The 25,399-nt window shown below is 36.8% G+C and overlaps 1 protein-coding gene across 5 annotated transcripts in view; it reads right to left on the bottom strand.

Annotated features, from left to right (window-relative positions):
• LRRCC1 (leucine rich repeat and coiled-coil centrosomal protein 1) overlaps positions 1-20,008 on the bottom strand; it is a 47,721-nt gene extending 27,713 nt beyond the window's left edge. Inside the window, exons 1-6 of one of the 5 annotated variants that reach the window (XM_058698445.1) lie at positions 19,837-20,008; positions 17,291-17,496; positions 16,925-16,990; positions 12,109-12,276; positions 9,078-9,253; positions 8,779-8,985 (exon numbers count right to left, since the gene is read on the bottom strand). In XM_058698445.1, coding sequence (XP_058554428.1) covers positions 8,779-8,985; positions 9,078-9,253; positions 12,109-12,276; positions 16,925-16,990; positions 17,291-17,496; positions 19,837-19,925 — 912 coding nt within the window. In that variant the 5' untranslated portion in view covers positions 19,926-20,008. Of the gene's footprint in view, positions 1-6,102; positions 6,124-8,659; positions 8,679-8,778; positions 8,986-9,077; positions 9,254-12,108; positions 12,277-16,924; positions 16,991-17,290; positions 17,497-19,779 lie in introns of those variants that run through there. The other 4 variants (XM_058698448.1, XM_058698447.1, XM_058698450.1 and 1 more) reach the window with 4 other exon arrangements.
• Between the last annotated feature and the right edge of the window lie 5,391 nt (positions 20,009-25,399).

Here is a 25,399-nt window from a genome sequence, read left to right as displayed (position 1 = left end):
TGAATGGGTTAACCAGAAAATTAAAGAAATAAAAAAATACATGGAAGCAAATGAAAATAAAAAGATGGACTGTCCAAAACCTTTGGGATGCAGCAAAGGAAGTCCTAAGAGGGAATTATATTGCAAATCAGGCCTACCTCAAGAAGCAAGAAAGGTCCCAAACCTAACCTTAAACCTAAAGGAGCTAGAAATGGAACAGCAAATGCAGCCTAAAGCCAGCAGAAGGGAAATAATAAAGATTAGAGGAGAAATAAATGATACAGAAACAAACAAACAGCAACAAAAACAGTAGAGCAGATCAACGAAACTAAGAGTTGGTTCTTTGAAAGAATTAATGACATTGATAAAACCCTAGCCAGACTTACCAAAAAGAAGAGAGAAAGGATCCAAATAGATAAAATCATGAATGGAAGAGATCACAACCAACACCACAGAAATACAATTATAAGAGAATACTATGAAAAATTATATGCCAAAAAACTGTGCAATCTGGAAAAAATTTCCTGCAAAACAGAAACAGGAAGAAATAGAAAATTTGAACAGACCCATAACCAGCAAAGAAATTGAATCAGTAATCAAAAATCTCCCAACAGGGTGCCTATGGGCATCTGACTCTTGATTTCAGCTCATGTCATGATCTCACGGTTCATGAGTTTGAGCCTCCCCGTCAAGTTCTGCATGGACAGTGTGGAGACTGCTTGGAATTCTGTCTCTCCCTCTCTCCACCCCTCCCCTATTCTCTCTCCCTCCCTCTCTCCCTCAAAATAAATAAGTAACATTAAAAAAAAAAAATCTTCCAACAAACAAGAATCCTGGGCCACATGGCTTCTCAGGCATATTATACCAGACATTTAAAGAAGAGCTAATACCTATTCTCAAACTGTTCCAAGAAATAGAAATAGAAGGAAAACTTCCAAACTCATTCTACATAGCCAGCATTACCTTGATTCCAAAACCTGACAAAGACCCCACGAAAAGGAGAATTACAGGCCAATATCCCTGATGAGCTTGGATGCAAAAATTCTCAACAAGATACTAGCAAATCAAATTCAACATTACATTAAAAGAATTATTCACCATGATCAAGTAGGGTTTACTCCTAGGCTGTGGGGCTGGTTCAACATATGTAAATCAATCAATGTGATACACCACATTAATAAAAGAAAGGCTAAGAACCATATGATTCTGTCAACAGATGCAGGAAAAGTATTTGACAAAATACAGCCACCATTGTTAATAAAAACCATGAACAAAGTAGGAAGAGATGGAACATACCTCAATATCATAAAGACCATATACAAAAGACCCACAGCTAATATCATCCTCAATGGGGAAAAACTGAGAGCCTTTTCCATACAATCAGGAATAAGACAAGGATGTTCACTCTTGGGCACGTGACTGATTCAACTGGTAAGCGACCAACTCTTGATTTCAGTTCAGGTCATGATCTCATGATTTGTGGGACTGAACCCTGCATGTGCTGACAGAATGGGGCCTACTTGGGATTCTTTCTTTCCCTCTCTTTGCCTCTCACACTCTCTCTCAAATTAATAAATAAAAATTTTTTAAAAAGTCCATTTTCACCATTACTAGTTAACATAGTACGGGAAGTCTTAGCCTCAGTAATCAGACAACAAAAAGAAATAAAAGACATCCAAACTGGTAATGAAGAAGTCAAACTTCCATTATTTAAAGGTGACATAATACTCAATGCAGAAAACCCGAAACCCTACTAAAAAGTGCTAGAACTAATACATTAATTCAGCAAAGTCAAAGGATATAAAATCAACATGCAGAAATCTATTGCATTTCTATATACCAATAACGAACAGCAGAAAAAGAAATCAAGAAATTGATCCCATGTGCAATTACACCAAAAACAGGAAGATACCTAGGAATAAGCCTAACTAAAGAGGTAAAAGATCTACACTCTGAAAACTATAAAACACTTATGAAAGAAATAGAAGAGAACATAAAGAAATAGAAAAGCATTCCATGCTCATGAGTTGGAAGAACATTGTTAAAATATCTGTACTACCCAAAGCAATCTACCCACTTAATGCAATCCCTATCAAAATACCACCAGCATTCTTCACAGAGCTAGAACGACCCTAAAATTTGTATGGAACCACAAAAGACCCCAAATAACCAAAGCAATCCTGAAAAAGAAAAACAAAACTAAAGGGGTCACAATTCCAGATTTCAAGCTATATTACAAAGTTGTAGTGATGAAGGCAGTATGGTATTGGCACAAGAAGGACACACAGATCAATGCAACAGAATAGAAAACCCAGAAATAGATCCAGAACTATAAGGTCAACTCATCCTTGACGAAGCAGGAAAGAACATCCAATGGAAAAAAGTCTCTTCAACAAATGGTGTTGGGATAACTGGATGGCTACATGCAGAAGAATGAAACTGGACCACTTTCCTTTTTTTCGTTTTTTAATGTTTACTTTTGAAGAGACAGCAAGCAGGGGAGTGGCAGACAGAACCACAAGCAGCCTCCGCACTGTCACTGCAAAGCCCAATACAAGGCTTGAACTCAAAAACCATGAGATCATAACCTGAGCCAAAATCAAGAGTCAGACGTCTAACCAACTGAGCCACCCAGGTGCCCATGGACCACTTTCTTACACCATACACATAAATAAGACCTAAATGTGATGAAAGACCTAAATGTGAGACAGGAAACCATTAAAATCCTAGAGGAGAACACAGGCAGCAACCTCTTTCACCTCGGCTACGGCAGCTTCTTAGCAGACACATCGCCGAAGGCAAGGGAAAGGAAAGCAAACGTCAACTATTGGGACTTAATCAAGATAAGCTTCTGCACGGCAAAGGAAACAATCAACAAAACTAAAAGGCAGTCTACAGAATGCGAGAAGGTATCTGTGAAAGACAAATCTAATAAGGGGTTAGTATCCAAAATCTGTAAAAAACTTACAAACAACACCCAAATCCAACACCCCAAAACAAATAACCTAGTGAGAAATGGGCAGAAGACATGAATAGACAATTTTCCAAAGACATCCAGGTGGCTAACAGACACATGAAAAGATGCTCAACATCATTCATCATCAGGGAAATACAAATCAAAACCACAGTGAGATACCACCTCACACCTGTCAGCATGGCTAACGTTAACAACTCAGGCAACAATAGACGTTGGCAAGGATGTGGAGAAAGAGGATCTCTTTTGCATTGCGGGTGGGAATGCAAACCAGTGCAGCCACTCTGGAAAACAGTATAGAGGTTCCTCAAAAAATTAAAAATAGAACTACCCTATGACCCAGCAATTGCACTACTAGGCATTTATCCAAGGGATACAGGTGCGCTATTTTGAAGGGACACATGCACCCCCATGTTTATAACAGCACTATCGACAATAGCCAAAGTATGGAAAGAGCCCAAATGTCCATCGATGGATGAATGGATAAAGAAGATGTGGTATATATATACAATGGAGTATTACTTGGCAATCAAAAAGAATGACATCTTGCCATTTGCAACTACGTGGATACAACTAGAAGGTATTATGCTAAGTGACATTAGTCAGAGAAAGACAAAAATCATATGACTTAACTCATATAAGGGCTTTAAGACACAGAACAGATGAACATAAGGGAAGGGAAGCAAAAATAATATAAAAACAGGGAGGGGAACAAAGCATAAGAGACTCTTAAATATGGAGAACAGAGAGTTGCTGGAAGGGGGATGGGCTAAATGGGTAAGGGGCATTAAGGAATCTACTCCTGAAATCACTGTTGCACTATATACTAACTAATTGGGATGTAAATTAAAAAATTAAAAATTAAAAAAAGAAACATCAGGTATTGGGGGGATGCAGAGAAAGGGGAGCTCTCTTATACTGTTGGTGGGAATGCAAACTGGTGCGGCCACGCTGAAGAACAGTATGAAGGTTCCTCAAGAAACTAAAAATAGAACTACTCTACAATCCAGCAATGGGACTATTAGGTATTTACCCAAAGGACACACACACACGACTCGGATATTTATAGCAGCATTATCAACAATAGCCAAACTATGGAGAGAGCCCAAATGTCTACTGACTGATGAATAAAGAGGTGGTATATATATATTCAATGCAATATTACTCAGACATCAAAATGAATGAAATCTTGCCATTTGCAACAAGGTGGCTGGAGTTAGAATGTATTATGCTAAGCAAAATAAGTCAATCAGAGAAAAGATGAATACCATATGATCTCACTCATTTGTGGAATTAAAGAAACAAAACATGAACATATGGAAGGGGGAGAGAAGGGAGGGAAATAAACCACAAGAGAGTCTTAATGACAGAGAACAAACTACGGGTTGACAGAGGGAGGTGGGTGGGAGAGGGCCTAGATGGGTCATGGGTACTAATAAGGGAACTTGTGATGAGCACTGAGTGTTGTATGCAGGTGATGAATCACTGAATTCTATTCCTGAAACCACTACTGCACTACGTTAATTAACCAAAATTTAAGTTAAAAAAAAAAAGGGAAAAAAAGAGCTGAAAAATGAAGTGTATACTCAAAAGTAAATAGAAGAAATAAAAAAATGTAGGAATCAGTAATACAGAAAACAGAAAGCAGATAAAATTAACAAAACTGGGGCACCTGGGTGGCTCAGTTGGTTGAGTGTCTCTTGATTTCAGCTCTGATCTCATGGTTCGCAGGATCAAGCCCAGCATCGGGCTCTGGGCTGACAGCGCTGAGCCTGCTTGGGATACTCTGTCTCTCTCTCTCTCTCTGCCCCTTCCCTGCTCGCTCTCTCTCTCTCTGTCAAATAAATAAACTTAAGAAAAACTAACAAAACTGATTTTTGTAAAGAAAAACAAAGCCCTTGGTAAACTGACCAAGAAAAAAAAAATACATGAAATAAGAGAGAGAGGGAGAGAGAGAGAAGACACAAATCCTCATGCTACAATTAAAGTAAAAAGAAATATTCCTCATGAGCAAATATGTAAAACCCTCATAAAACATTGATTAGAAACTAAATCCAAGAATATACAAAAGGATCCTATATCATAATTAAATGAGGTTTAAAAAACGCAATGTTTGTTTAACACTTGGAAATTAATCAATGTAATTTACACTATTATGTGAGTAAAAAAGAAAACCATAAGATCAGAAAAAGCATTTGACAAAAAAATATCAACAACATCAGAAAACTCAGCAAATTTGGGACAGAAGTAAACTCCTTAAGTTGATAAAAAGGCAATTATGAAAAACATAAGACTAACATCATACTGAATTATGAAATATTGAAGGCTCTCCTAAGATGAGAAACAAGACGAAAGTGCCCACTCTCACTATTTATCATCAGTATCGCAATGGAGATCCTAGCTCTTGCAACAAAGCAAAAAGGAATAGCATAAAGATCAGAGAAGAAAGAAAACTGTCTCCATATGATCATTTATGTAGAAAATCACCAGGAATATAAAAACAAGTACTAGAACTAATAAGTAAATTTACCAAGGTCACAGGACCCAAGCGCTATATGTGTGTGTGTATATATGTATATGTATATATATATATATATATATATATATACATATACATATATACACATAAATTATATTTCACAAATAAGCAGCAATCATGGGATCTGAAACCACAAAAACTGTTTGATTTGTGATACTGTAAAACATAAAACATTTAGGAATAAATTTAATAAAAGATATGCGGGGCGCCTGGGTGGCGCAGTCGGTTAAGCGTCCGACTTCAGCCAGGTCACGATCTCGCGGTCCGCGAGTTCGAGCCCCGCGTCAGGCTCTGGGCTGATGGCTCGGAGCCTGGAGCCTGTTTCCGATTCTGTGTCTCCCTCTCTCTCTGCCCCTCCCCCGTTCATGCTCTGTCTCTCTCTGTCCCAAAAATTAAAAAAAAAAAAAAAAAAAAAAAAAAAAATTTAAAAAAAAATTAAAAAATAAAAGATATGCAAAACTTGTATACTAAAACTACTGCTGAGAGCAATGAAAAAGATCTAAATAATAGAAAGACATATATAGAATGATTTCAAAGTTATGCTGAGTGTGGGGTGCCTGGGTGGCTCAGTGGGTTAAACGATTGACTTCAGATCAGGTCATGATCTCACCATTCTTGAGTTCAAGCCCCATGTTGGGCTCTGTGCTGACAGCTCAGAGGCTGGAGCATGCTTCAGATTCTGTGTCTCCCTCTCTCTTTGCCCCTTCCCTGCTTGTGCTCTGTCTCAGTCTCTCTCTCTCTCAAAAATAAATAAACATTAAGAAAAAAAAAAGTTATGCTGAGTGAAAGAGACCTTACACAAAAGAGTATATATACTGTATGACTGCATTTATATTAGGTTCTGGAAGAAGCATTCAATAATCTATGATGAAAAAGTGAGAAAAGTGATTGCCTTGGGGGATCAGAAGACAGTGAGAAAGGGTAATGCTGAGCACGGTAATGTTTATCTTCTTAGAAGTTTGGGTAACAGATATATATATACTGTCAATTCAGGGAAAACACACATCTATATTTTACATCAAAAGAGATGATGGTTAAAAAAAATACTGAACTCTATAGTTAGTTATTTTGGGGGAAGTATACCAATGTTTAAGTGTTTTGGGGGAAGTATACCAATACATGTAATTTACTTTGAAATGTGTCATAAGGTACTTTTTCAAAATTTATTTTAATTTTTTTTTATTTGAGAGAGAGAGAGAGAGAGAGCACACACCCAAGCAAGGGAAAGGGGTAGAAGGAAAGAGAATCTTAAGCAGGCTCCATGCTCAGCAGGGAGCCCGACGTGGGGCTCGATCCCACACCCCTGGGATCATGACCTGAGCGTAAACCAAGAGTCAGATGCTCAACTGACTGATCCACCCAGGTGCCCCATGTCATAAGACAGTTTGATAAATAAATAAATGGATAGATATATGATGGAATAAGTAAAGTAAAATGTTGGTGTTGGAATCTAGTTGGTGGGTATACTGGTATTCACTAATAAATTCTTTAAAGTTTGCTCTAAATTTGAAAATTTCATCATAAAATGATAGGGAAAAACTAAAAGACAAAAGTCTTCACAGAGAACTCTCAAAATCAGTATAATAATTCTAAGTCCCATAGTTAAAAGTATCATTGTAGTATAACACATTTTCAGTAATTTAATGACTTCACTTATAAATTACTACTTTTGAAATAACAGAGTGTATACATCAACTGAAATTAAATTTTACGTTTACCTTCCACACCAAGATTAGCAGATAAGAAGTTATTTACCTAATTTTGTTTTTAATATGTGGAGCAATGAGTCATGTTTTTTCCCCGTTAGCTAGAGTCCTATTTTTGGTTACAAGGTAGGAAGAACTGTCACCATAACTGAGTAAAAAGCATGATGGTGGAGAGAATACCAGACTGGTTATTAGAGATTTGGGTCTGAAGCTCAATTCTCTTACTAATAAGGATGCCTCAAGTCCCAAGTTTCTTTTCCATAAAATAAGAATGATATGTTAATCCCTATCTACTTGATTGGGTTGTTGTGAAAATGAAAGGAGGATGGCATAAGAAAAGCCGCAAAAGTTCACTTCATATTTAAGTTACTCAACTTAAATCTAAGTTCTGACATTGGTAGAAGAATCAGCCATTAGAAAAGACGTACGATGAAATCTGAGTAAATGGAGACGTCTGAAAGCTCAGTGACATGTTATCAACAATATCAAAGAATGTATAGGCTGGCATTGTTGTCCCAGTTCTATTACGATCTACCTATGTGGCCCAAATGAAATCTCTAGAGATTTCTGGCAAACAAAATCCTTACATCCTTATTAATTCACTGACCTAAGGTAGATCTCTTGTTTATTGAAGCACTGTTAGTATTTTAAGTATGATAACAATTCAGAATTATTAAAAATCTTTCGAACCATAAGTCCATTAGCGTTTTCTACTCCCCACACCCACCTCACTTGGAGGAAAAATTTTTGATTAAAATTTAATTACAAATATCTAGGTCAAACAGACTTTTGACTAATAGCCTCTTTGGGCTGTACCACAGTATTTCTACCTTACATCCAGGTAGGGGTTAAGTAATAATCTACTGCATTCTGGGAGGTGTGATATTTAAGAAAACAGCTGCTATTGTAGATCACAGCCAAGAATGCTAGAGCAAGGGTTGGAGACCTGAACAAAAATAAATCTAGGAATTGTAGTTCATCCACATAGTTCAAATATTCTAAAAGCCAGGGTACCAGTAGTAGGGGTAAAAAAAGAATTAATATCTCAGGAAAGTAGAGATTAATCTGGTGAGGGTCTGCTGTAAACAGAAATTGAAGCAGGAACTATGTAAATTCACTTGTCATTCAGCTCTAAGTTCTAGAAGTGGTTTTGATCATTAAACAAGTGAACATAATAGAGGCAATTAGATAATAGAGGATAATAGACAATAAAGAAATTCACATATCCTGTATGATAATAAACATTGAGTCCGAAGAGTTCTGAGTTTATTTAAGGTTGAAATAAAAGGTGGGTGGGTGGAAATAATATGAAGTACAGCAGAACAAAGGAATTACATAATAAACATTTGAAGGACAAAAAGGAAAATGAGTGAAAAAATTGTGTTACTTTTTTCTACTACTACTATTATAAAACTATTATTACAAATCCTATTTCTGCAAAGGAAAAAAATACATACATACCAATATGTTAACTGTAAAGTGTTTCTAGTTGGTTAGCTTGTATGGTATTTTTATTTTACATATTCTTAACTATTTTTTTCAACAAACACACTGCTTAGAAAAATAGGAAAAATAGTTACGTCATTGAGAAGCTGTAAAATTTGATCATCTATTTTCTGAAGTTTCATGTCATTATTAAAATTGTTTTCATGATTAACTTTCTCCGGCTCAGAAGATGGACACACAGATATAAAGGATGTCAAACCAGTATCTGTTGGTGATGCAAACTGATCCAAGGGAACTATCTCATCGATGGGTGGTGTTACCACTGGCATACTATCAATTATCTATGATACAGAAACAAACCAAAATCTTTTAAATTTATATTAGTCAAAATTTGAAGTTACCTTTTATATTAAAAAAAAAAACAATACCATACCTCATCTTCACTTATATTTAGTGGAGAATCTGAAGAAAATAAGTTATCCAAAAGACCTTCTAAGCACTGTAGGCGTGATGAATTTATTTTTGACAAATTTACTGGCTCACCAAATATGTTCTTGCAATCTAGGATTCTAAGCTGTGGCAACGTCTGGAGCAGAATTGCTCTGTACCCTTGGAAACAACATATTCAAAGTGAAAAGTCAGGCATTAAAAAGTTAGTTATTTCTAGAATACAGTAAATTTATCAGCTACCAGATATATCTAAATGATAAAATTAGTCCTGGAATGCAACAAATAAACTTGTAATAAAAGCTCCTTGGTCCTTCTCTAATATGTAATCATTAAATACAAAACAAACAGTACCCACCACCCATCCCACAAAATCCTCCTGGTGAAGATCAGAAAGTTAAAAATCACCATTGCTGGATTTATCTTTCATAAAATTGCTTTAAAGTTATATCTGCATGATACCAGTAACAGTTTATTCTTTTTTTTTAACTTGTTTTTTTATTTTTTTAAATTTACATGCAAATTAGTTAGCATATAGTACAACAATGATTTCAGGAGTAGATTCCTTAGTGCCCCTTACCCATTTAGCCATCCCCCCTCCCACAACCCCTCCCGTAACCCTCAGTTTGTTCTCCACATTTATAAGTCTCTTATGCTTTGTCCCCCTCCCTGTTTTTATATTATTTTTGTTTCCCTTCCCTTATGTTCATCTGTTTTGTCTCTTAAAGTCTTCATATGAGTGAAGTCCTATGATTTTTGTCTTTCTCTGACTAATTTCACTTAGCATAATACCCTCCAGTTCCATCCACATAGTTGCAAATGGCAAGATGTCATTCTTTTTGATTGCCAAGTAATACTCCATTGTGTGTATATATATATATCTTCTTTATGCATTCATCCATCAGTGGACATTTGGGCTCTTTCCATCCTTTGGCTATTGTTGATAGTGCTGCTATAAACATGGGGGTATGGGGGTGCATGTGTCCCTTCAAAACAGCACACCTGTATCCCTTGGATAAATGCCTAGTAATGCAATTGCTGGGTCGTAGGGTAGTTCTATTTTTAGTTTTTTGAGGAACTTCCATACTGTTTTCCAGAGTGGCTACACCAGCTTGCATTCCCAAGTAACAGTTTATTCTGAACAGAAAGCCAAACATGTCTTTTATTTGTAATATGATTAGTATAAATATAAATCAGGTAATGTGGGTAACAACCAGAAATCCAGAATTTTGCTAATGAAGCCTCAAGCATTAGTACAATTAAACATCCCCAACTGTCCCCCTTAAATTACATATAACTAAGATTAAGATAGGCAATGTATCAACTATTCAAGAATATGTTTATTTTCCCTAAGTACAATTAAATATGAGAAATCTGATAAATCACCATTAATTTGTGTTTTGGCTAAAAGAAACACTTTAATTTTACTTAACCATAATTTTAAACAAAGGGCAATGAAATGGTTGGGAAAACTCCAAAATAAAGAAGGTCTGGCAAATTAATACTAGAAATTTTGAAGGGAGATTAAGTAATTTTAGTAATAAGTATCCCTTCAATTCTAGAGGGATGGCAATCATGTTATAATACCCTCATCAAATAAAGTGAAAAACAAAGGTTCAAACTGTAGTAACTAGAGACTCTTAAGACAAACTGTTAAGAAAAAATCCAACTTGGGTAAGTAGAGAAAAAATAAAGTTGTTTTACCAATAAGGTTTCCTTTCAAGAAAAGAAAACTGAAGTTCACTATCCTGATTGTTAGGGAGACTCTATATTATATCGCCTGAGGAAAATAGTTAATCTCAAATCTATTATATTCTTGTCTGAAGTAAAATTATCAAAACAGGTTTCCATTCTGGGAAAAGCCTTCATACAGTTGCATATTAATAACAGAATGGAGCCAACTCTATAGCCAACTTCTACCCAAGCAGATCTTTAGAATATATGTTCATATTCTACATTTGTCATCTTATTGCTTGGTTAAGCAACTTGAGATTAGTGAGTTCTAGAAACTGCAGTCTGGTCTGCTTTGTATTTGCCAGCTTTCAGGGATTCTGAATTAGCTCAAATGGCATTTCAGCAGTGTCTTCTATGTATCATATTCAGTTTAAGCTTTCTTTCTTACAAAAATCATTTATTTATTAATTATTTAACACATTCACAGATAAAATTTAAAAAGCATACAGGAGGGGCTCCTGGGTGGCTCAGTCGGTTAAGCGTCCGACTTCAGCTCAGGTCATGATCTCTTGGTCCGTGAGTTCGAGCCCCGTGTCGGGCTCTATGCTGACAGCTCAGAGCCTGGCGCCTGTTTCAGATTCTGTGTCTCCCTCTCTCTGACCCTCCCCTGTTCATGCTCTGTCTCTCCCTGTCTCAAAAATAAATAAAACGTTAAAAAAAAAAATTTAAAAAAAAAAAAAGAAAGAAAAAAAAAAGAAAAAGTATACATGAAAAAAATTTCCTAACATTTCCTGATTTGCAGCTACCCTTTCCACTATTTCTGCATTTCCTGACCTCCAGCTACTTAATACCGGAGTTAGCCATTGTTACCAGTTTTTGGTGTAGCCTTCTAGATATTTTACATATATACTCAGCAAATACACACGTTACCCTTTGCGTACAAATGGCAACCTATTATTTGCAATGTTTTGTAATCGGCTTTTCTTTCTCTTAACAGTATATCTTGGAGATAAGTGCATACCAGTAGCTAAAGATTCTGTTTTTTATTTTTTTATGCCTGCACAGCATTATACTGTAAGAATATAACATAACATAATTTAATTTTGAGGCATTCACTTATCAAGCATAAAGCTGTTTATATAGAATTACTTATCTGTTCATCCTGTGTTCTTTTAATGGCAATTTGTCTTAAAAATTATTTGCGATTATGGTTTTTTCCAAACATGTAATAAAAAGTTGCAAAGCTTAAGACAAATAAAAGGAGGTCATCAACACCAGTTGCTGGAAATAAAGGATCTTTGAATATTAACTATTACAAAAAGTATTAAATTAATTGCTCATACCTGGTACACGACAGACAGGGTTATCCTCTCCATTTGTCTCCAAAATGAGATTAGTCAAGAAGTGCAATCCTACCATACACTGAAGTAAGTGATGGATACTATCTATACAATTACTATGTAAGTCAATATATCTGAGTTTATGTTTAATTCCATGAAGGGGGATCAAACCTGGAGTACGGGGGGAAAAAAAAACAAATTTTTTGATACCACCAAAGTCATTTTTCCAAGAACTAATTAAAAAATAATTTTTACATGGGTTAGATTTTGAGACAAAGGAGCAGCATTAATAAGACTCTGCATATAGCTACAGCTAATAAATAAGGTATCCGTAAAGTCAATTTTTGTTTTGAAGGAACACAGGTTTAGCATCTCTTTGAGGCCCTAGCCTGGAGGTCTCTGGTTTTCTTCAAACACAACAATGTATCTCCCAAGGCCAATGTTATGTACTTCTATGAGAAGCATAAAGGCATGACTTAAGGCTCTCGATCAACACATATTTTTGATTAGTAGACATAAGCAAACACTGCAATATCCTTCAATTTTGTTGGTTTGAGCATAAAACACAAATAGCACCCATTTGATTTCGTTCCCTGGTACTAATTCTTACATGAGTGCACCTAGAGCATGGTAATGTTAGGAACTAGGTTTGCAGCAGAGGCGACTGCTGCCTGGTACCATTCTCATTGACCAGCCTCGGACTTGAGCTGCAGCTGTGATGAATGCGGCCATGTACACTGCCAGTGTCTCCCCGGAGCACTTCATGTTTCTCTTTTCTTGCCTCAGAGCTCCCTTCAAGATGGAGCTTTTGAGCAAAGGTGCAGCCTGGAAATGTAAGGGAGTTAAAACCTCCAGGGATATTCCCAACAGAAGGGGGACTGTCAGTGGATGAATGCCCTAGTCTCCCTTCTTTTGGAAAGACCATTCAGAGGTGTACTCTATATTGTTCCTCCTGAGGTCTTATATACAATTTTGCTTGGTTTAGTACTCTCCACATATAAATTCAACTTTACCCACCTTTTTTTTTCCCTTCAATTTCTTCAACCTGACTGGTATACTCTTCTCTTCTCCATCTTTATTGGGCTAATTTCTACTTCTGTTCCTTACAGGGTTGCCTCTTCTTTTGTTCACAGTCCTCATCACTGACTTCAACTCATCCCTCATGTCCTCAGAAAAGTCTTCTCTGACAACTCTCTACAAGATCAGATTTTCTCTCATGCGTTCTTGTAAGTACTCAGCATTTCTTCTTAATTTCCTGTGACGTTTCTAAGTCCTTGTTCCACGTTACTGGTTCTTCCTCTCATGTTTTAACTTTATGTTCCTCTTACTTTTCAATTTTAAAGGCTCATTCCTGGTCTGCCTTCTCTATTCATATGCTATCCAGGATGTCTTACAGTTTCATGGTTACAAATACCATTGATGTGCCAAATCTACAACTCCAACTATGATTCCCAATCTCTAAACTGCACGTTATACAAATACATAAACACATATGTCTAATAGGGTTCTCAAATTTAAGACAGAATCCTTACGTCTCACCCCCTAAACTCTGGTTTTTCCCCCAATCTTTCCCACATAGTACCATCATCCGCCTGTAACTACAGAAAAAACTCACAGCTAATTACCTTTGATTCCTTTTTTCTTCATTTCCTTATCTCAATCCATCAGCAAATCCTATGAACTCTACCCCCAAAATATATCCATTTGCTCCTCTACACTATTTCCACCTTAGTCCGAGTCTCTCCTAACCAATCACTTGACTTCCACTCCTATCCTTCTAACATTCATTCTTACTCAGCAACCAAAGTGATCCTTTATTTTAAATTTTTTTAAAATATTTATTTAGTTTTGAGACAGAGAGAGACAGAGCATGAATGGGGGAGGGGCAGAGAGAGAGGGAGACACAGAATCGGAAGCAGGCTCCAGGCTCTGAGCCATCAGCCCAGAGCCTGACACAGGGCTCGAACTCACGAACCGTGAGATCACGACCTGAGCTGAAGTCAGAAGCTCAACCGACTGAGCCACGCAGGCGCCCCCAAAGCGATCCTTTAAAAACACATATATCACTTACTTGTTTAAAGCCCTCCTATGGCTTCCTATTGCACCTAGAATAATATGCAAACTTTTACCCTGAGTATGAAGCTGTGATCTGGCCTTTGCCTACTTTCTCATCTGTTTTCTTAGCACATTAACCCCTCATTACTATGCTCTAGCACATTACCCTTCTTTCTGTTCTTTTATCAGGACAGGCTTGAAGGTGAGGTGCCTTACTGTTTTTGCATGCTCTTATATAAAGTGCCTTTGTTTATTGAACACATAAAATATTATCATTCTAAGAATTATCCATTAGAACTTACATGGTTTCCTATATTTTCTTCATACTCCTTATTACAATCTGATATGAAGTCACTAAAACACACTCTTTTTAGGTATACATATCAATGTATTCTAAGAAGCATATACAGTTGTATAACCACTACTATAATAAGATGCAGAACATTTCCATCCCTCCAATCAACATGTCTCTGTTCCCATTTTCAACCCCTGGCAACTAATGATCTAATTTCTGCCACTAAAACTTGCCTTTGTCAGAATGCCATATAAATGAAATCATACAGTGGAACCTTCTGTGTCTTACTCCCTGCACTTAGCCTATTTCTTTTTAGATTTATCCATATGACTGCATGTATCAATAGTTCATTCCTTTTTGCTCCCAAGCATATTCCATCATGTGGATAAATCACAATTTGTTTATTATTTGTTTTCTGTTTACTAAGTGGTAAACGTATAGACTGTTTCCAGTTTGGGGAGATTATAAAGAATCATATAAACATCATTATATAAACAGCTATATAATCACATAAACATTCATGTACAGGGTTTTGAATAGACATGTTTTCATTTCTCTTAGGTAAATACCTAGAAGGACTGCATGATTATATGGTGAGTGTATGTTTAAGATTATAAGAAACCTTCAAACTGCTTTCCAAAATAGTTGTATCATTTCAGTTCTCCCCACAGTGTATGCAAGTTCTAGCTGCTATACAATCTCACCAGTCTTTTGTAAAACTGTAAGTTTTTAAAACTATCTATTCTAGCAGGTATGAAGTAGATCTGATTACAATTGTAATTTGCATTTTCTTAATCACTAAGGATGCTAAATATATACATATATTTTTCATGTGCTTATTTGCCATTTGGATATCCTCTTGGGGAAGCGTCTGCTCAAATCTTTTGCTTATTTTCAAGGGGTTGACATAATCATATTTTTTGTTTTTCTTCCTCACTACAATGTAAGCCCTATGACCAGAACCTAATCTATTTGTTGTTGTTGTTTTTCATCACTATAGAACAGTATGTGATACAGTGATCGTCAATAAATATTTGTTGAGTGAATGAACGAGCAAATCTTATCCAAGAGTCACATTCTTCAGATAAGGAAACTGCATCCAAATAGTAATAATATACTTTGCTCAACAGCATGTAGCAGTGACAAAGCTAGGGTTAATACTCAATTCTAATATTTTCACATCTTTGGGAAAAAAACGTTTATTTTTTAATTTTTTTTTTTGGAGAGAGAAAAAGAGAGAGCAAGCAGGAGAGAGGGGCAGTGGGAGAGAAAGAGGGAATCTCAAGTAGGCTTCATGCCCAACCCAGGGTTCTATCTCAAGACCCTGGGATCATGACCTGAGGCGAAACCAAGAGTGGGATGTTCAACTGACTGAGCCATTCAGGCATCCCAGGGAAAAAAGGTTTTAAAAAATTAAAGTATTCTTGAGGCACCTGGGTGGCTCAGTTGGTTAATCGTCCAGCTTCAGGTTAGGTCATGACACAGTTCGTGGGTTTGAGCCATGTATCAGGCTCCGTGCTGACAGTGCAGAGCCTGGAGCCTGCTTCGGATTTTGTCTCCCTCTCTCCCTGCCCCTCCCCCCACTCGTACTCAGTCTCTCTCTCTCTTTCAAAAATAAATAAACATTAAAAAATTAAAATATTCTTGCCATTCCAGCTTAATGGTAGGGTTCTCTTTAATTTTCTGTATATGAAATACCTGGCATAGGGCAGTACTTTTGTAGTACTGGGAGAAAAATAAACACATGAATAAAATTGTTTCAAATACTGATAGAATTGTGAAGATAATTAGAAGAAATCTGCCAGTTCTAACAGATAATTCTAAGAATAATCATGAAACTTTGTTCATTTTATCAGTGTATCACTTTACTCAATTAAAAATAGGTAACAATGTTTAACTTTGTAGACATGCTAAAAGTCAAAAAGAAAAAAATTTATTTGATCTTCAATTCGCAATAGCCTTTAGAATGCTGTATACCCATATGGCCCAATATCTTAGCACTAGCCACATACGGCTTTTTAAAATTAAGTTAAAATTAAATTGCAAATTTAGTTCCTCACTGCACTAGCCACATTTTAAGTGCTCCAAAAGGATACATCTGGCAATTAGTTGTCATACCACACAGCATAGATATATAATATTTTCATCATTGTAAAAAGTTCTATTATAACTATTCTTCTTTATATGATAGTATATTACTTATTTACGATTAAAACATTGTTATTCTCCCAAACTAAGTCTTTCCCATCCAAGTTTTTTCTGTTGCCGAGCACCCTAGTTTATGTTCCTATTTTTTTATTTTAGCTGTAGCTTTGGCACCAAAAAAAAGAATTATGACTGAAGTACACTCTCTAGATGATATTTTGGTCAAAAATGGGATTATTCAGTTTTCAGCATGCTGAGCTCAGCCTAATTCATCACATGTAGCAAACATTCAGCATTATAGAAAATATAAGATTATCTACTTACCACTAAGATCATTGATGTGGTTATAAGATAAATTCAATCTAGTCAGATTAATTAGTGTTTCAAGTCCTAAAATAAAATAAAATAAAATAAAGCCTTTAAGGAATTAAAATAATTATTTAGAGCTACACAGTATTGCTATTTCAGACAGTTCGAAGCAAATCCAGTCAGATAGCAGTGAAATCAATTTTATTGGCATTTTACAAAATACTTAAAAAACTGATAACTTTTCTTGAAGAAAACTCTTTATGTAGTAAAAGTTAGGCTCAGTTTTCAAAGGTTTATATTTTATTCCATTCTTTTGGGAAGAAGAAAAGCATTTAAATCATCTTTTTTATGCAAAGTATCACATGAAAATCACTTACAAACCTTCTATTCTTGTGATCATATTGCAGGACAAATTTAAAGTGCATAGTTTTGTCAGTGTATTTAGCCCTTCAATTTGAGTTATTTGATTAGATGACAGATCTAAGTGTTGTAAATTCCAAACATGATCAATGGCTTCAATTTTTGAGATGTTATTGCAATGAAGATTGATGGCATGAAGGGTTGAATCTAAAGATAACTCTGATATGCTACAAGAGAAAATATATGTTATCAAAAATAATTAAGGAACAGATTTTAAAATCATGACCAAATAATTAAAATCAACCAAATACCATGTAGATGATAATTATGTGCTCTACTCATTCTATAATGAAATCCTTCCTACTTATGGTAACATTTTAATATCTCATAAGGTACAGTGCTTCTTACCACTAATCAGTATTTTGGACCATAGAGATAAACAAGAAATCCATTCAACAGAGGCAAGTGACCCTAGGCATTTCTAGCTTCTACATACATCAGCATATAATGAAGGCTGTAACTGTAAAGGCCCTGGAATCATAATACCCCAGTTCAAATCTGCACTCTACCATTTTCTTTTGCTAAATTACTTAAGTGAGTTAACCTCTCTAACCCCCAGTTTCTTCATTTCATTTAACCCTCGCAACAATTCTCAGCAACCAGTATTGCAGAGAATACTGAATATCCTCAGTATTCTGAGATACTGAATAAAGATACTGAAGTTTGCAGATATTAAATAAGTTGTCCAAGTTCCTATCGTTATTACCTGAGGCAGTATAAATCCAGATCTGGCACTGGAGTTTATAATCTTGCCTTATTTACCATTTCCGACAGCTATTTAACCAGAAAGTAGTTGGTTTCAAAAGAAACCATTAGTTATTGCTATCTGTAGTGAAAGTCTATTTCTAGTGCTATTTCTAGTGAATTCCATCCTCCCTTCTATAAATTTGGAATGCACCTTCTCTAAATAGAACTCATCTCTTCATTCTCTCAATTACTGCCATTTATTACCAGAACATTTCCTGAAGATAGTAGTTCCAGGAATAAAAACTACAGTGCACATAGTTCAGAGATGCTGGGTGGAGGAACAGTTGGGAATAGGAACACACAATGTTACAGGCATCTGTTCTATGTTCTGTAGCAGCTACCATAGAGGAAACCTAACTGGTGAAAGTGCAGGTTTAGTACTCAGGGAGTAAAATAAAAAACAAGGGATTCTGGTGTGCTTCCAAATTAGCATCAAGAATTTCAAATTCAAAATTAAAACACAAAAACACTTTAAATATGCCATAAGATCATTCAGCTCCTCCCTTAGAATTCAGACTGAAGCACCTAATAACTCGTGGCAGAAAATTAGCTACTGTCATTTACTGAGGTATCATTTAGTGCCAGGCCTTATGCTATTAACACATGCTCATAATGATGTACATTTATTTTCTGACACATTTTACTTTTTGGAAATTAGTACTTTGCAGATAATGTGGTACAGGAGAAAAAGCAGACCCTGAAATTAGACAGAAACAGGGTTTAAATTTGAACTTAATCACTCACAAGCTGCGTGAAGCTGAAGAGCTGTTTAGATCCTTTAAGCCTCCTGTCACTTATAAAATTGCCCTCTTGCAGAATAATTGTGAGGATTAGTGATAACGTATATAATATGTACACATAAATGGCATTCAGTAAATAACAGCTATTATTAAATATAAATGTAAATATTCCTTTAAAACACATCTCCTTGGGGTCTTGTAGCAAATTTTAGATCAGAATCCAGAACAAGATGGTTTAATTATCAGCAGCAAGGTTCTGCATATGGCAGGGCATGCCACAAAGGAACAGCATGTGCAAAAGCACAGAGAAGCCTACTATGGAACTGCCAGTAGCGCAGTATGGCTAATCATAGAGTAAAATGAAGAAATGGTTAAGAGGGGAGACCGAAAAGGTAGGCAAGGACCAGTCAGTAAAGCAGAACAAAGAACTTAGTATGTCATGCATAAACGGGCTACATGAAAGAGGGAAACGACTAGCTAAATATGATGTTTAGCACTTTCAAAAAGTATATGGATATAGGTATCGTAGTGTTCTGCAAAGGAGAAATTAGAATGCAGGTGTAGAGAATTGAGGCAAAACTAATGAAGAGCAGTAAAACTTCGCTCCACAGCTTCTAGAGATACCACGGTGCCACTTTTTGTCAAAGTAAGAGAAGGAGCAGAAAAGACAAGACAGAACCGGAGAATGCTAACAATTACAGAACAAGTAAAAAAAAAAAAAGAATAATTAGAAAAACAAGGAGAACCAGTAAAGGAGGGAGGATGGTTAAAGGCTGGTAGAGTCAGGTCGTAGGGCAGTTTCCAGGTTGCTCAGAAGTCCAAGTGGAAAGGAATAAGGACAATTCGTGGGACGAGGAACTTCAGAGCAATTCTGCAGCTCTAAGGCGGGAGAAAGCCGGACAGCATTTGTGTGTGGTCTGGGTAAAGCTGTGCCGCCTCCGCTGCACCGAGGCAGCCACCTACCCACAACTGCCGTCCGGGGAATGCGCGGGCTGCTTCTGGCTGAGCAGCACCCTTTACCTTCGCAGGCCTTTGTCCATGAAGCACAAGTCCCCGCAGCTGCTGTCGCCGTCCCCATTTTCAACTTCCGCCTCCACCGGCGCCTCCATGGAACCGGCGACGGGAACCTTGATCTTAACCGGCGCCCAGAGCTGGGTCGGAGAGCCCGGAACACGCCTCCTTGGTGAGCGGAAGTCCAGTCCGAGAGGGCGGGGCGATGATCCCCGCACCCGCCCGTCTTCCAACCGACAGCCGGGCACTTTCCCGCCCTTACGGTGCCGCAAAGCGGGAAACCTGATTTTCTTCCCCAAGGGCTTCCCTCCCTTTTACGGTATCTAGGGCGCAACTCTCGAGACTTGCCGTAAAGGGAAACATCATTCCGCGTGGTAGCTGTTGGGGAAAGAGTGAGTTTTTCCTTTGAAGCTGTTCTGTATGATTTTTGCGTTTTAGGTGGCTGACTTCTGAAGCCGATTTGATAGCAGTTTGTCTTTACAGAACTAAGTTAGTTGTTCCCCCACCGGCCATTGCACCTACTGTTGTTGATTCAGTCAGTAAACATTTATGGGATGCCTTTACATATGCCAGGCACTTACCTGTGCCATGAGGAATAAGTTGAAACCCATTCTCGTTCCTGGAAGCATTCACAGTTCAATGGAGGAAACAATTGACGTGCAACAGGGTGAGTGCTAGGAATAGCACTGGAGCATTTGTGCAAAATGTATAGAGATGTGGGTAGTGGGAAAGTTTTCTAAACAGTTATTGATGACTGAGCAGAGTCTTACTAGGTCAAAGGGAATTCTGGAAATGAATGACATTTCAGGTAGCAAAACAATACCAGAAGGTCGAAGAGGCCACCTGGTAGGCTTGCTCTCTAACTCATGGGAATATTTAAAAATGGAGACAAAAGGTATGTCAGCTCTGAACCTGTCACTGTCTTGAACTAAACTCTTTGGTGGTCCCTCATTAGCAGTCAAATAAAAGCCTAACTTTCTAATCTAATATTGAAGGTATTTCCAGTCTTAAATGTTAATCGGTCTCCTACTGCCTAGCTATACCTATCACGTTCTAAAATTTGTAGCCACCATTCACTATTTCCTGTTAATCATGTGCTTTGTCATATGTCTGCAGCTCTTTCTAACCAGAAATGGAGGTAGAATCTCTTTAACGGTTCCTCGATTCTGGGCTTGCTTTTGCCTTTTTTTGGAGGGGGGCAATGCATTTAATTCTAGTGCTGGGCAGAAACAAGTTACTGTAGCTAAGGACACACAGCACACAGATACATACATGAGCCCAGAAGTGCTTAGCTGAACCCATCCCAAATTGCAAAATATGGTAGTTAAATAAAGTGTTTTGTATTAAGCCAGTAAATTCCAGAAATGTGTTATGTAGGATTAGATGATTGATAAGTCACTAATCTCTGAATATCCATTAAAATACAGATTTTCAATGGGGATGAGTATTATATAGTCTTACCTAATACAAATAACCGATGTAAGAAACAAATTATGTTATGGGTGCCTGGGTGGCTCAGTTGGTTAAGTGTCCAACCCTGGCTCAGGTCATGATCTCACAGTTGTGAAGTCATGGTTGTGGGTTTGAGCCCTGGGAGGGGTTCTGTGCTCACAGTTCAGAGCCTGGAGCCTACTAACTATCCTGTGTCTCCCCTTCTCTCTGCCCCTCTCCCACTCATGCTCTGTCTCTCAAAAATGAATAAGCATTAAAAAAAAATTAAAAAGAAATAAATTATGTTGTAATGGTATTAAATGTACTGGATCTTTCCTCCAAAATCATGGACATTATAATTAATTAATTAATATATTGATTATGGTCACTGGAGTTAAAAAATCTTAGCACTTAAGAATTGACTTTTTTTTTTATAAATTTTTTTTAACGTTTATTTATTTTTGAGACAGAGAGAGAGAGAGAGCATGAACAGGGAAGGGTCAGAGAAAGAGGGAGACACAGAATCTGAAGCAGGCTCCAGGCTCCAAGCTGTCAGCACAGAACCCGACACAGGGCTCGAACCCACAGACCGTGAGATCATGACCTGAGCCGAAATCGGACGCTTAACTGACTGAGCCACCCAGGCGCCCCAAGAATTGACTTTTTAGGGGCATCTGGGTGGCTCAGTCAGTTTAAGCCTCCAACTTGATTTCGGTTCAGGTTGTGATCTTAGGGTCATGAGAGTGAGCCCTGCCTTTGCTCTGCCCTGGGCATGGAGACTCCTTAAGATTCTCTCTCTCTCCCTCCCTCTCGCCACTCCACTAGAGCGCTTCTGCACGTGTGCGCTCTCTCTCAGTAAAAAAGAATTGACTTTTTATTTTTATTTATTTTTATTTTTTTTTCTTTTTCTTTTTTTATTTTTTAATATATGAAATTTACTGTCAAATTGGTTTCCATACAACACCCAGTGCTCATCCCAAAAGGTGCCCTCCTCAATACCCATCACCCATCCTGCCCTCCCTCCCACCCCCCATCAACCCTCAGTTTGTTCTCAGTTTTTAACAGTCTCTTATGCTTTGGCTCTCTCCCACTCTAACCCCCTTTTTTTTTTTTTCCTTCCCCTCCCCCATGGGTTTCTGTTACGTTTCTCAGGATCCACATAAGAGTGAAACCATATGGTATCTGTCTTTCTCTGTATGGCTTATTTCACTTAGCATCACACTCTCCAGTTCCATCCACGTTGCTACAAAAGGCCATATTTCATTCTTTCTCATTGCCACGTAGTAGTCCATTGTGTATATAAACCACAATTTCTTTATCCATTCATCAATTGATGGACATTTAGGCTCTTTCCATAATTTGGCAAGAATTGACTTTTTAAAATGATAGTTTGATGAACTACTTCTATCGTTTGTCTGGTTGTTGTTGTTGTTGTTGTTTAGCACAAATGCTTAGAAACTGCAGTTTTGCTTTGAAATTCTTTATGTGCACACCAAAATTTGTTAACTAAGTTTCTATAGGAGACCTAAGTTCTAAATTTCAAAGAGCCTGTCATTAATATTCTAAATAATATGTAATTAACACTTTTCAATTACTGTAGTCTGTAGTTTTGTATTTTTAAATGGCACTTCAGTTTGTTTTGGACTTGCTTTACATGCTGTCTATAAAGTATTCATGGGGTGGGTGCAAAATGGGCAATATATTTGGAGTCAGTCTTATTAGTGTGAGATCAAGATGAGATAGGCAGTCAGACTGGGCAGCAAGTTAGCATTGTGAGGGAGACAGAATGAATACTGTCTACTCTGGGAATATTTATTTAGAAAGGCTGATGTGGGACGAAGGTGTGTACAAGTGACAAAGCAAGAGGTGAGAATAGAAAGTTAGGCTTGACTCAGATCTTGGAGAACCCGCAACAGTTTGTTTATAAGTTGGCATTTGGTAAAGGAAGGTAGTGATGGATTGATGGTGTGTTGGTTGCAGCAGTTGTCAGAGTGAGGTTGGGAGGAGATGCAAGAACACAAGATAGCAGAGTATTTATTAAGCAGGAGAGTGACAGGACTAGATTTGTGTTTTATAACATTATCTCTAGAGACTGAGTGGAGGTGGTTTGGAGGGAGATTAGAAGTGACTATATAAATTAGGAGGTTGTTGCAGTAAACTGAGTGAGAAAAATGAAGGCCTGGACAAGGGAAGGAATGATGAGGCGAGAACACCTGAGGAGGTGTTAGTAAGTTAGATTTTATAAGTTTTGTTTACTGATTTGGATGTGGGGTATAAGGCAGCTATGTTTTTTTCTCCTTTTTCTTCATCTTAATAGTTTTTGAATAGCCTTTAGTGTTTTACTGCATTCCTGTGGGATCAAAATGGAATAGTGGTATTATATGCTATAATTTGTATTTGTCTTTTTCTATTCGAATCAATGTAGCACTTTTATGCTAATTTCTCAGATGAGATGCACAATGGCTTTTTAACCAACTAAATATATGTAAACTTAAAGATAAAAACCCAAAGCTTTTAAAATTTTACAATGACTTTCTACATATGGATCTCACTACGGAATATCAGGTCAGTAATGTGGGCCCATAGAATCATCCCCTTTGTGACCTCTGGCCTTGAAAATATTGCATTACTCATGAATTCCAGTTACTTAATTGTATATATCACCCCCTCCAAACACATGCTGTGCTTGTATATCTCTCTTTGTCAACCATTATATACAATATTTTTGTAATTTGTATTTTTTTTGGTGTGATATTTTATTTATCCAGAATATTTGAAGAGTTAGTTCTCAAAAAATTGAATGTTTTAGATATCCGAATTTCTTTTTTTTCTTAATTTTTAAAAAATTTATTTGTTTATTTTGAAAGAGAGAGAAAGAGAGAGGCTGGGAAAGGGGCAGGAACGAGGGAGAGAGAGAATCCCACGTCTGTTCAGTTCTAACTGAAGTCTTTTTCATTTAGAACTTACTATTGAGATGTGACATATTCCAGAGGGCCCTGAAACATCCCAAAAGATTTGTTTTCTCTCCTTATAATGAGAGATGTTAAACTAGTTAGACTTATTTTGTATGTTAAATTACATGGGAAGCACTGTCAAATAAATGATGATAAACTTTCTTAGGTTAGATTATATGGGTGAATACTATTAATATAACTGTTCTAGAATGTATATAAAATTCTTAAAATTTTGATTTGTCCTGGTATAATGAATGTTATCACTTGTACTGCTAATTATTGAAGTACTGTGTGTCATGGAAATAACCACATTTCCTTGTCAAGTCCATTATAATGAGTTCTCATCAGTTCTCTAATGATGAACATTTTTTTAAAAGTCTTTGGTCATTTACAGACAGTTATTGTTTTACTCTGATGCTTTTATAGAAGGTTCCCTGCATAAGTGCTTAATCCTCAAGGAGATACATGAAAAGTACTTTTGACAAATATAGGTTTCTGATAAACTTAAGGTCATATAACTGAACTGGGTAAGAATTTCCAGAACTGGTGGGAAAACTGGATTCAAGCAGAACAAGAATTAATAACATGGAACTGAATGAACTGAAGAAGAGGATTATAATTTTTATGACTTCGTATTTGAAACATTGCTGGTTTTCTAATGTTTGTTTTTTCAGATTTAAGGAAACATTTTCATTTAAGCTGTCTATGACTTACAGCAATTTGGTAAAACATATTTTTGTAAACAAATATGAAGGTTTTATCTTTTTCTCCCTACTTGATCCCTCCAGAATTTGGACACTCTCAGTGAGTTTTCTTATCTTCGTGGCAATATAGTTATTTGCATAAGTTCAATAAGAATGTGTTCTCTTTATAATAGGATATAATTGGAAACATTGGTTATATTGCCAAGACTTGCCTACAATGTCGTTTTTGAGAGAGATACATAGACTCAGATATGACCGGACAGCTTTAAGGAACTAAAGTTGACTTTACAGAGCCAATGAAGCCCCTTGGAAAAATCAGCCTGGTACCTTGCTTCTAGGGTCCTTACCAGGTGAGAAAGGAAGGTCACTTCTTGCAGCTGCAGTAACCTCAGGATATTTTGGCATCCTTGAGAATAGAGGAATTTACTCACATATATAGATAATTGTAGGCAAGTCTGATAGCAAGTGTTTGGCTCAGCTTCT

This window comes from Neofelis nebulosa, chromosome 14, assembly GCF_028018385.1.
Source record: "Neofelis nebulosa isolate mNeoNeb1 chromosome 14, mNeoNeb1.pri, whole genome shotgun sequence".
Lineage (NCBI taxonomy): Eukaryota > Metazoa > Chordata > Mammalia > Carnivora > Felidae > Neofelis > Neofelis nebulosa.
This window is presented reverse-complemented; position numbering and strand designations above follow the sequence as displayed.